The sequence below is a fragment of the Nannospalax galili genome, unplaced genomic scaffold (assembly GCF_000622305.1).
Source record: "Nannospalax galili isolate Female #2095 unplaced genomic scaffold, S.galili_v1.0 scaffold784, whole genome shotgun sequence".
NCBI lineage: Eukaryota > Metazoa > Chordata > Mammalia > Rodentia > Spalacidae > Nannospalax > Nannospalax galili.
The window spans coordinates 1,014,584-1,027,748 of record NW_008352133.1 but is presented as its reverse complement, the minus strand read 5'-3'; the positions used below and the strand labels follow the sequence as shown (position 1 = coordinate 1,027,748).

At 39.9% G+C, this 13,165-nt stretch overlaps 1 protein-coding gene across 3 annotated transcripts in view; it reads right to left on the bottom strand.

The window, feature by feature from the left end:
* Ttc17 (tetratricopeptide repeat domain 17) overlaps positions 1–13,165 on the bottom strand; it is a 144,154-nt gene that overhangs the window by 93,241 nt on the left and 37,748 nt on the right. For 2 of the 3 annotated variants that reach the window (XM_008848928.2, XM_008848930.3), the window contains exons 6-11: positions 11,375–11,484; positions 10,454–10,598; positions 9,871–10,010; positions 7,055–7,215; positions 5,086–5,198; positions 2,855–3,001 (exon numbers count right to left, since the gene is read on the bottom strand). In XM_008848928.2, coding sequence (XP_008847150.2) covers positions 2,855–3,001; positions 5,086–5,198; positions 7,055–7,215; positions 9,871–10,010; positions 10,454–10,598; positions 11,375–11,484 — 816 coding nt within the window. The remainder of the gene's footprint in view (positions 1–2,854; positions 3,002–5,085; positions 5,199–7,054; positions 7,216–9,870; positions 10,011–10,453; positions 10,599–11,374; positions 11,485–13,165) is intronic. The other variant, XM_008848929.2, reaches the window with a different exon arrangement.

The following is a 13,165-nucleotide window of genomic DNA, read 5'->3' as shown; positions in this document are numbered from 1 at the left end:
CATCCAGAATGTATAAAGAACTAAAAAAACAAAGAATCAAGAAACCAAATGACCCAATTAAAAGATGGGCTAAAGATCTAAACACAGAGTTCTCAAAGGAAGAAATAAATATGCCTAGGAAACACCTCAAAAAGTGTTCAACATCATTAGTAATTAGGGAAATGCAAATTAAAACCACCCTAAGGTATCACCTTACCCCAATCAGACTGGCTTGGATCAGGAGAACAAATGATATCAAATGCTGGCGAGGATGTGGAGAAAGGGGAACGCTCATTCACTGATCGTGGGATTGCAAACTCGTGCAACCCCTATGGAAAACACTGTGGAGAACTCTTAAAAAAATAAAAATGAACCTGCCATATGACCTGGTTATACCACTCTTTGGCATATATCCAAAGGACTCGTCCTATTGTAGAGACACTTGTACAACCATGTTTGTTGCTGCTCTTTTCACAATAGCTAAGAGATAGAAGTAACCTAAGTGCCCCTCAGCTGACGAGTGGTTAACAAAAATGTGGTATATTTACACAATGTAGTTCTATTCAGCAGTAAAGAAAGATGAAATAATTAAATTTGCAGGTAAATGGCTGGATCTAGAAGCTGTTATACTAAGTGAAGTAACACAGACTCAGAAAAACAAACGACATGTTCTCCCTCTTATGTGGATCCCAGCACCAAATCCTTTTAAATTCCAGGTCCTTTTAATAAGATGATGCTGTACAGCAGTCTCTACTGAATGAAATAACTACCACCATCATGACTTCAGCTGAGCCTGATTGCTAAACATCGTCACAATTGGGCTTGTTGACGGTTGTGCTCATTCATTAAGGGAGTGCCAAGCAGGGTCATTGGACCTCACTTTATTATCCACCCACTCTTCCCAACCAACTATATGTAATTTGACCCTAATCACACATGTTCTCCTGGATTTGGGGAGCGCTAAAGTATACAATCTGGGGAAGGCTAGGAAGAGAAGGCATGACCCATGCTGTCTAAAGGCTTTCCAGTGTGCATACCCTCAGGTCATACACATACCTCAGCAACTCCTTAGTTATCTTGAAGCCTTTGAGAGGGAGCTTACACTGATTCTAACCATTCCAACAGCTACCAAAATACCAGAAAGCAAATCCTGAATCCATCACTCTTGAGTCCAGCCTTGGCAGATGAAAGAAAAATGAGGAGGAACCCAATAGAGGGATGCTTTTGGAAGCTCTTATCAAGAAATCCCAATGGACTCTGATATGAATATTTGAAATTTGCCCTGTTCTGACTTTTTTCCTGGTTCTCTGTCATGAACTCGTAATGCTAACTACTCTTGCCTTTACTTCTCCTTCACATCCCCTATTCACCAGTCAAGGACTTTCTTTTTTCCCTACAGATAAGGGTTATACAATTTGTGAGTCTTTTAGATAGACCCACTGAAGGGGTACCCCAATTGCTTTATCCTGTGCCCCTGTTCAGCATGGAAGAAGTCAGAGCGGTCTGTGTCCCGATTCCCTATCAGCAATTTGGGTAACCTCTTCAGAGGATGGTGTGATAACAGCAGGTAGAAAATGGGTAGGCAGTTAGGGTAAAAAAGACCCCAAAGAAAAGTAGCCAGTGTCTTGGCTAAAAGTCAAAATGTCTTTGGGCCTCTTATCAACATACTCTGTTGCAAAGGCCAAAGATGACAGAAGTATTTGGGAGCTTGTATCTAATCACTAAAAGATTTTAGGGTTACCTCTTCAGAGGGGTAATGGTAGAGTAGCAAAAATCCCCATTTAAAAAAAAAAAAGAGTACACGAAGTTGAAATATTGGAGGTGTTTGAGGGGAGAGAGTGGGTGTGGATTTGGTCAAAACACCTTATATGCATGTATGAAATTCTCAGTGAAGTTTTTTTTTTAAAGTTAAAACAACAACTACAACAACAAAAATGCATGCTGCTCCAGATGCTGCAGATCCCATCTTGTGACCATGAGGAAATCAGGTTTTCAAGTGAAACTAATATTGCAGTTGGCACAGTAAAGAAGGGAAAGAGATGGGCAACATCACTGGCCACTTGATCAACCAAACCTGTAGTTGATTCTGTCTATCCCTGGGCTTCACACAGTAACAGGCACATTGTTTCTTGACGTCCACTAGAGGCACAGGCTGGGGCCTTCACCTGAAGCATGCGTAAGCTTGAAACACTGGTGCAAAAGCAGTTTTCTTATGCCAAACGCCAAAACTTCATAATTTTTAGTAATTTATGAAGTATTCGTTTTTCTACATATAAATAACTGTTCGAGAGGCCTACTAAACTTATATCTTAAAGTCACCAAACTTTAAGGAGTCTGTACTATATAATAATTAAATCTAATGATTGAATTATTACTGTTAGAATACCCAATTAAATTCTGAATATTTAATGGTAAATAAAAAGTACACATTTTCGTCCTTGTGTTTTGGTTAACATACAACTTACCTAACACAGAACTCTTCATAGTTAGCCTAAAAATGCACTTATTAATGTTTTATTGTTTGACTCTTCCATTAGAATGTAAGCTTCAAGAGGGCAAGAGGCTTCTCTACAATACTCCTAGTAACAGCCTAGTATTAAGCACTCATTAAGTAAGTGAAGAAGCTAGAAGTTGGCAATAATATTCAGAGTGCAAAACTATGAACTGGAATCAGGGCTTCTACCTGCCCTCCTTGATTGTGACGAGCTCAAGGAGGAGACTGTGTTTTACTGATCCACTACCTAATAGAATGTGTTCCATTTAATAGTAAGTTTACTCAATGTGTGCTGCACTCAGCTCAACAGTGTAGGGCTGTAATCACTGTGGTGGAAGGCCGCTGCTTTAAATTCTTTGACCAATCTATATATCCACTTACCCTATATGCATCAGAGTCCTGGCCCCAGATCCAGAGAACAGAATGGGCTACAGGAGAGGACTTGATGGAATCACTGACATCACTCTGATTGGCTGGAACATCAAAGTTCACCGACATCATACTGGAAGTTGATGAATCATCACCAAACTAGAAAATTAAAAGTTTAACCAAACTGAATAGAAATGGGATTCTGAGCAAGATTTTGGTAAAGAATCTAGTGAATATTCATCATTGGTCTAACAGAAAATCAGAAGGCAGGTTAGCACCAAAGTAATAGGGTCTTTCACTTTTTAGAACTGTGTCCCAATAGTATTCTCCAATGGATATGCAGGTAACAGCTTTCACTCAACTTTGCCATTGAAGGGTGAGAAAAAAATAGCATGGACTGTTTTCCTGTCCTTTTAGTTCCTGCTTATGATTTGGGCTCTTTTAGGCTCAGTGATTAGCTAAATTAGAAACTTGTGCCTCTCCCTTGAGTATACTAAAATGGTTATTACTCTATAAAGCAAATGCTGTGGTTGGAAGCAAGGAAGCTTAAGAAAGTATTCTTAAGGGTTGAAAGCAGCAATCATTTAGAGATTTTAGACAAGCTTTAGAGTTAGGAGGAGAAACGAGAAAATGAAGGACACAAACATAGACAGCCTTCCTCCAAACTAAGAGAAAACATATGCTATACTTACAAGATACCATGGTTCTTGTGCCTGATGAAGAGAAAAGGACCAGGGATGGGATGGAACAGGTAAGTCATGGGACAAAGGAACATGTACACTGAATTTACAGCTCTACATCTTCATGATAGTAACAGATTCTTTAGCTATACATGGTGATGTAATCTTGAGACTACAGACTATTAGAAATAACCCTGGTACAGGCATTTTTCTTTAAATTTAAATTTTTAAAATTATGTGTATATTTGTGTCTGTGTGGTTACATCCGCACAAGTGTGCAGGTGCCTGCAGAGGCCAGAGGAGTTAGAACGCCCCGGAGCTGGACTTACAGGTGGTTGTTAGCCATCCAGTGTGGGTGCTGGGAACTGAACCCGGGTCCTCTACAAGAGCAGCCACTGCAGTGCTCTTACCTGCTGAGCTATCTCTCTAGCCCCACTTTATTCCTTTTCTTTAAATTCCTTTTGCTTCTTACTCTTTCCCAATGTCTAGTTTTTTCAAATTAAAGGACTCAAATTTTCTTGGGTTTATTCCCCTATAAATGCTTTCCTGATTTTTTTTTTTCTGTTAAGATAGTGTTTCACTATATAGCCCTTGTTAGCCTTGAACTCGCTACATAGACCAGGCTGGCCACAAACTCACAGAGATACGCCTGCCTCTGTGTTCTGAGTACTGGAATGAAAAGTGTGTGCCACCATACCTGGCCATGTTTTTTCTAAGTTTAACTCTGTCTCTTGAAATTTCTAGATCTATAATAGCACATAATGGGTCTTATGTAGGATAGGATAAATGCTGTTTTTTCCTTCTACATCCTTTTTTTTTTTTTAAATAGTAATTGGAAGTCTGGTTGTGTTTACTCCCTATATCATTTACCCAGAAGCAGTTACCATGATACTAAGTTAAAATTCCTGAGACTAGATCATCTTAGATTTTCCAGATGGTTCCTGAATCTAATGACAAGTGTCTGAAGAGAGAGCGAGAGCGAGAGCGCACATGCCTGCACGAGAGAGAGAGAGAGAGAGAGAGAGAGAGAGAGAGAGAGAGAGAGCCTGTGCATGCAGATGAGTATGTAGGTACTGTGTGCACATATACAGAAATAGGTGAGAGAAAGCATATACCTAGTGATGGTGCCTACTAAATATTTTTTAGTGATAATGATTATTTTGCTGGTGTTTTGGTGAGGTAACATAATGGGACTCATGACTTCAGGAAAGAGATAGTTATCTCCCACACATTTTAAGTAAGTTTTACTCATAGTTTAGAAGGAGTGATGAAAGCTTTGAGTTAAATAGTAGTAACAGCTCAATTCTAGCTCCCATGGTAAAGGAGAAAAGAATCAAATGCATATGCATATAGACAGTACTTTGGGAAACAATGTTATCTATGAGCTGAGGACTCAACAAATCTGCCTTCATACACATGACATTCAAATCTTAAAAGCTTTATAGGATACTTGTGAATTTTAGCAATCAAATTTAAAAGAAATCCAAGGAAGATGATATGGTATTATTTTTAGATATGTGACAGTTAATGAGAACTAGAAGAGACCAAGTAAAAGTAAAAGACCTGAACATAGTCCACATTTTCAAAGATATCTCCTCGATGGTAGCGCACAGGTTGGTCCCATTGGCAATGTAAACTATGCTGCTGGTTGACCAGACGGCATATCTGATGATTTCCTGCAGTAAGAAATTACACAGATGGGCAAGGTCAAGCAATGCCAACATGTTCTTCTTAGTGTCAGTCCTTCCGTTTCGACTTTGTGCCTCTTAGAGCTCAGAGTACTTACGGTTATCTACACAGATAAATGTTCACTAATGTTTAATAAGTGAGCTCACTAAAGAATTTCCATTTTCTTTTATAAAACAAGGAGGCTCCACTAACGGATCATTCTGGCAATTACATTCTATGTTTGTAGAATTTGTTGACTTCATAGTTTGAAAAGCCTCTGGCCATCTCTCTAGAGAGAATTTGCTTTATGTAGCTTCTAATTTTGTTTCAAATTTGTATGTAAGAGCTAAGGTTCTATTTAGTAGACTAAAATCTGGACATATTCTTTATATTCAAAATGGCAATATATGATCCACAGCTAAGGTTCAACTCTTAGGAGTCTTTCCAGAGCAACATATTTATCAAAAGAGGAGGGTATAATTTAAGACATTCTATTATTTTCCATTGTTAAGTTACCAGATCTGTTCCCTTGGGATTTAATCACATACAAAAAAATTCTATACAATCAAATTATTGATTCCGAAGTTCTCCTAGATCAGTGGTTCTATTTGGGGGATAACAAACTCCAAGAACTATTAATGAAAGTGATATACTACTTCCCAGGTAAAAAAATGCACATAAGCAATTCCCCATATAACCATGGACATGATTTCAAAACCCCTGCAACTAATCTGGGTTAAGAAGTCCTACCTGAGACAAATTCTAGTTAAGATTCTAAATTCTAAAATAGTGTCTTTGAGCTGAGCCAGCAAGATGGCTCAGTGGGTAAAAGCACTTGTCATCAAGCTGGATGACTCGAGTTCAACCCCTGTGGTCCCCATGGTGAGAGGAGAGAACCATGTCCCCCAAGTTGTCCTCTGACCTCCAAATGTGGACCACGACATTCAAGCACACACACATATGTACTAAAAATTTTAAATAGTGTTTCTTTTTAAGAGAGCAAGGACAAAAAGATGTGTCCTTTCTTACTAGTGTTATATAGAGAATGTGTTGCCACATCTACCTGTGTTGCTTAGTGTAACACCTTGTTGCCCATAGTGCAGTATTTAGAAAAGCAGCAATGGGCCTCACCTAGGAGTTCCTTACGAAGGCAGAATCTCAGCCCCACCTCACACAGTCTGTGGCAGAGACTGTACTCTATCCAGAGCTCAAGGATGTAGATGACATACAAACTAAAGGTGGATAAATCTAAGACTTCTAGGATATATATGCTTTTTCAGACAGGGTCTTCCTATGTAGCTCTGGCTAGCCTGGAACTCTCTAAGATCAGGCTGGCCTTGAACTCACAGAGCTCCATCTGCCTCTGCCTCCTGAGTTCTGGGATTAAAGGCATGCATTACCACATCTGGCAGAATTTTTTTTTTTAGTTAAAAAAAATTTAAAGCTTAAATTTACTTTCTTTTTAATTATGTGTATATGTGTTTGTTTGTGTGTAGGTATATGCATGTGTGATTGCAAGTGCCCATGGAGTTCAGAAGAGGGCATCAGATCCCTTGGAACTGGAGTTACGGAAGGCTGTGAGCTGCCTGATGAGAGTGCGAGAACTGAACTTGGAGCCTCAGCAACAGCAGTACATGCTCTTAATTGCTGAGCCATCTCTCTAGCCCTGACTCCTACAGTCTTCAAGATCTGGTTTTTAATTTCACAGTAAGAAGTCAGTCAAAGCAGCTCTGCAGGCCTCCTGGTATACTACTCCAAGGCATCTTGGCTTTAAGACACAGTAAGGCGGCTTGGAAGTTATGACAGTACGGCATGCCAGCAGTCAATGTCCTCCCTGCCCTTACCTCCTTGGAGACACACATACCTAACTGCGCCTCTTTGGCCATCTGTGTCTCATGGATGATATTTCTCAAGATCTGCTCCTCCTGCATCAGCTTGTGCTTCTCGAGGATCTCCTGCTGCCTCAGGTAGTGGTCATGCTGCTTCTGGTACTCCTTCAGCTCATTCAGCGTTCTCTGCAGGGATCTTCATGGTTTTAATACCAGGGAAGGTCAGAGTTTTAAATCCCGAATTGTAAAAACGTACTTAAATGAATAGATTTATGGTTCTCAGCAGTTTGTAACTCCGTATCACAAGTTCAAGAATAGCAATGCTAAATAAATGCTACTTTTTATTAATATATGAGAAAAATGTGAATGTAGGGTCCCACTGTATAGCTTGGCTGGCCCGGTCAAGAACTCACTCACTATGTATGCCAGGCTGGCTTCAAACTCACTGAGATCAGCCAATCTCAGCATCCCAAGTGCTGGGATTAAAAGTGCATGACACCATACCAGAGTCTTTAAAGCATAATATTTCAACATGAAATCGTGTGCTGGGCTTTTCAGATATAAAGGACTTATCATTTTCTCACTGTCCCTAATTGAGCACACAGCCAAATGGGAGACAGCTGAAGGACACAGGCCAGAGGGGCAGTTGCAGGGAGTCTGCCATGGGTTCTTCCAAAAAGGAATTGATGCATCCCACAAAATGTGCTCTTCCTCTTATGCCCCGCTTCCCTGTGCAAAGCAGCACTGCAATTCACCCAGCTGTCTAAGCTGAAAACACTACTATCTCCTCAAATGTTTATCATGTCTTCATGGTGAATACAGATGCTAATCCTGACAAAGAACGCATACATGGTAATGTCAAACAGTGCCCCATTATAATGTATGTACATGTCTATATGTTTATATATTAGTTAAAAATAAATGTACTCCAAAAGTTCAGAGATTATTGTGGAAGAGGTAGAAAGACTATAAGAGGCAGAGGAGATGGATGACAACAACAACAAAAAAAGTTTTCCAGACAGCTAGTGAGTTACTCATATGAACTCATAGCAATAGTGACAGCATGCAAAAATCTCATGTAGACTCAAGCCACACAAAATCCCAACATAGCCATGGGGAAGTAAGTAAAAAACCCCATTCCTACCCGAAGTTTTGGCAATTGATGGTTGCTGAGAGAAAGGGAGTTAATGTCATTTAAGGGTGAGACTCTTGGTAGGCTGACCAGGCTCCAGTGGATGAACCCAAACTGACAGGCAACTGGGGACACAAACCTGACTTTTTAGTCCTTAATATGTATTAAGGATACAGGAAATTGGGTGGGGGGTGTAGTAAGGTGAGGTCGAGAGGAAAGGAGATTGAAATATGATCAAAATATATTTTATGAAATTTGCAGAATTTCAACAAAGAAAGGGAAAAAATGCTTTCCTTAGGGAAAACAAATTAGGGCTGGAGATATGTTGGAGCCTAGTATGTGTAAAGTCCTGGGTTTGATCCTTAGCACCACAGATGGATTAGATACACAAATAAATTAACACATATGGTTAAAAAACAAAGATGAATAGCATAAATTAAAATATATCATAGTATGATTTGCATACTTAATAGCTTTATTATGGTTGAACAAACTTTGTATTAGTTCCACTGATATTCAAAACCTTTCTAGAGTCTTTCCCTCTTTTCCACTTTCCCTTTGATTTTGCAGACAGACTGAAATTTAGGGCCACAGCACCCTTCTCTTCCATTCTACTTCAGTTTACAGACTCTGGGAAAAGCCAGAGAAACTTTGCTTAGAGCTACTCTTCATCACCTGATTTCAATAAATCAGCTGCCTGATTATATTTAATCATCAAAACCTTATTGCTTACTATGTTGTAACGTGGAAAATTTAAACCTGTAAAGACTGAGAGAGCGAGTGAGCTCAGTTACTAAGAGCACACCTTTGGAAGAGGCTTAGCCAGGCAAGTTGACTAAAAGCTCGTTACAGATAAGCTATTCTTCCTTCTGTTCCACTACATTATGCTTTAAACAGATCATGAACAAAGATACAAGTTTAATCAATTCTAAGCCCCTCTTTAACTCTTTAATAAACAAAACAGTCTGAAAATAATAAGGTTAATTCCGAGAAATTAAAAAACTCATTTCTAAATTATATGACGTTTCTTAGCTGGCCATATTATTTATGCAACCAAACCTTAAGTACAAAGGAATTTCATTACTGAACAACTTAACACAGAGATCCAATTAAAATATGGGCTAAATATTTCTCAGTGTCACTTACCATGTCTGACTCTAGAGGCTGAAGGCCTGTAGAACGGTCTCATACTGTACACACAGCAATTTTATTGACATGGTACGTTCTATGGAAATACAAATACTGAAATCCAGAGAATCCCTGAATTTCTGTAGCCTCTCTACCTCGACCTAGCCTCCTGACAATAACTCACAATCAAAACTACAGTGACCTCAGCTGGGCATGGTGCCTCACACCTGTAATCCTAGCACTTCGGAGGCTAAGGCAGGAGGACTGCTGAGAGTTCACAGCCAGGGTGGTCTATGCAGTAAGTTCTGGGTCAGCCTGGGCTATAGAGTGAGACCTTGCCTCAAAACCAACTAACTAGTCAGTAAGCAAAGATCTCAGTGGGCTTTTTGCTGCAATTATCCCTGGAATAGATGCTGCACAATAACTGAACTGTGTTACAGCATCTGAATTTGGTAAACAGGAATGGGCCTTCATTATGAAGAGGCTTCCTCCTTAATTCTAATGACCAAGTTAAAAGTGATAGCACCATATACAGTTCTAACCTATGGGTCTGTATGCTGGTGCACAGTGAAATTTTTTGCTTCCAATTACCTATGTTGGGCCTCCAATTTCTGCTCCAGTTTTTGTTGACACAGGACAGCATGCTTTCTCTTTATAGCTTGCTCAAACCCAGGTTTGGCCTGCAAAGCATGGTCATAACAGAGCACCGAGTGGTTATACTCCCCAAGCATCTAAAGAGACAAATGCACACACACACACACACACACACACAGGAAGAAACGTTAGCCATGCTGGTAGCATCTGTTCAAACCTCTAATGATTTATGAAATCTCATCTCACTCTGCAGTGAAGAGGATGTTGATCAGTGACAAATCCCCACAATATACTATAGTTGGAGGGCACTGTTATCCTTAAGAGGTTTATTCTGCGGTTAAAAAGTCTAATCAATTTATTTTTCTTTTTGTTTGGAGGCTAAGTGCCTTATGATACAGTATTTAGGTGTGTTTACCCCCTGCCCCCAACCAATTACTTCATTTCCATGGTTCAGACAAAAATAGAAAGGAAAAAAGGGACATTCTACTGAGGGAAAACCAAATGAAACCAAAACTAAACTAACAAAGCCTATTGTATCATAGCACCTGGCATAGTTAAAGAAACAAAAAGTAGTATTTACTGCATATATATTGCCCAGTGTGTAATAGCTGGTGAAGAAGTCACTGTCGTCCAGCGCTGCATGGACTACTACAGCAGCGTCAGCAGAGAAATGTGCTCTGTGAAGAACGTTTGCCAAATTGACCAGGGCAATGTCTTTATTGTGCCTAGAAGAGGAGAAAAGTAGTTGGAAGTCAGGATGATGCTCTGTGATTCTGAAGAGCCACTTCTCAAGTTTCATTTTTCAATTATTGATGATGCTTCCTCAATCTGATAGCTACAAATGTTGCCACAAAAATAAGGTCTGGCAGACATTTTATGATTTAAAATTTCATTTAGGGTATATGTTTGATTTAAGAGAAGTTCATTGTAGGGGCTGGCAGGATGGCTTGAGGATCTGAGTTTGGACCCCTCCACCCCCAGTACCTACACAAAAGCCAACTGTGGCATGTATGCCTGCAACCCTAGCCTGGGGGAATGGAAACAGGTGAATCCCAGGGGCTTGTTGACCAGCTCGCTAGTCTAGCAAAAATAGCAAGCTCTTGGGTCAGTGAGAGACCCTGTCTCAAAAATAAAGTGGACAGCAATAAAAGACAATACCTGATATTGATCTTTGACATCTACATATGCACACATAGGTGCAGGCAGCATGCACACATGCACATCCGTGCACACACATGCACCCCTTTCCAAAGATAAGTTTATTTTAACTTATGCCAATTCCTCCAGTTTTGGTCCTACCTTATACACACATTTTCCTAAATGAAATGGAAAGTATCTCACACAGTTATCACCTTGAACTTTTTGACATCTGCCTTTTTTGTGTGTGAGATGAGAAGTATACTGTTATAACGCAATGCTGCTTCTTACTGTTTTTTTGTACATGAGTCTTTAACAGTCTCAGTGAGGTGAAGAATCAGGAGGTCCGGAGGCGGAATCTTACCTGGAAGAGAAGTGCAGCGCTCTCATGGCACATTCCACTACCTGATACGGTTCATTTTTTATTCTCCAGTAAAATGAAGCCATGTTATACAGCACCCAGGAGGAAGAGTTCTAGAGATTAAACAAAATAACAATTAAATACAACTGAAGACAGTTCTCTTAAAGGAAGCTGTTCAAAATGAGCACCGTTAAAACTCTGGCTTTTCTGAAATACAAGGTGAAGAAAGCAGGACTGGTCACAGTAATAAGAATGCAGAGGACAAAGTGCAAACGAACAACACCTTTTCAAACAGCCCTGGAGAGCCAGATGTGATGGCTCTTGCCTGTAATTCCAGGGCTCGGGAGGTTGAGGCAGGAGGACTGTCATGACTTTGAGGCCAGCCTGGACTACATAGTGAGGCCCAGGCCAGTCTGAGCTACATAGTAAGAACCTGTCTCACATGAATAAGAAAAGCAAGCAAGTAAGCAGAATCTTATAGTCATTAGCCAGAGAGAACACCGAAGTATGACTTTCATATAGACATCAACCAGCTACAGGTTAGCATTTCAAGGGAACAGAGCTGAAACACCATCATGTGGCCACAACCTGTCAGGCCCTACTTCAGGATTTTAGAAGTCTTAACCTACTGGAAATATCAGCTGTTTTAACAGGAATTCCTGAAATGAACATCTTACAAAGTTTTCTATTTATGTAATATCTGAGTGAAGGTACTAAATCCAGCAAACAGAGTTTTGACTTTGTAAAAGATTTTTATTTGCCATTTTCTTATGTTTTTAGAATCTAATTTGACATTTCAAGGTATTAAAAGCTAAATCTTCAGGATACAGTAATCTTGATGCAGTTCTCTTTTCGTATCTGGAGTTGTCTTCCTCATAGTGTGAATTTTAAATTTTATTTATCATTGTTTTTTTTTACGTGTATGCCTGTATTGCCAGCATGTAGGTAAATGCATCCATGTCATGCGATGCCTGTGAAGCTCAGAAGAGGCTGTTGGATCTCCTGGGACTGGAGTTATGGACAGTCGTTAGCTGCCATGTGGGTGCTGGGATTTGAACCCAGGTCTTCTGCAAGAACAACCAGTGTTCTTAACCACTGAGCCATCTCTCCAGCCCTCATAGCGTGAATTTTAAACACATAAACCAGACTATGTCAAAACTCAAGTATAAACAAGTTTAAACTCAAAGAAAGTCTTAGATTTTGCTAGGGGAAAAGTATATAAATTAGAGAACATTTTTACAATACATATAATAATCAAAGCTTAATAACTTTAACATACAGAGTTCATCAAAAATTTAAACTAGGGGTGGGACATTGTGGTGCATGTCTTTAATCCCAGCGTTTAGAAGACAGAGGCAGGCAGATCTCTGAGTTGGAGGCCAGCCTAGTCTATATAGCAAGTTACAGGCCAGCCAGGGCTGCACAGTGAGGCCCTGTCTCAAAAAACAACAACAAAACAAAAACAAACAAAAATTCTAAACTTGGAATGGAGAGATAGCTCAGTATGTAAAGTATTTGTCATGCATGCCTAAGGACCTGAATTTGATCCCTAGAACCCATGTAAAACAGCCAGGCCTGGTGGAGTGTGCTTGTAATCTCAACTGGGTACCTGGGTAGGTGGAGACAGACAGATCCCTGCAGCTTGCTGGCCAGTCAGTTTAGCCAAATCAGAGAATTACATGTTAAGAGAGCAACTCTGCCTCAAATAACAATGTGGATGGCATCCTGAGCAACAATATCTGAGGCAGAGTTCTGGTCTCCATATGCATGTTCACACACACACACGGGAGGGAG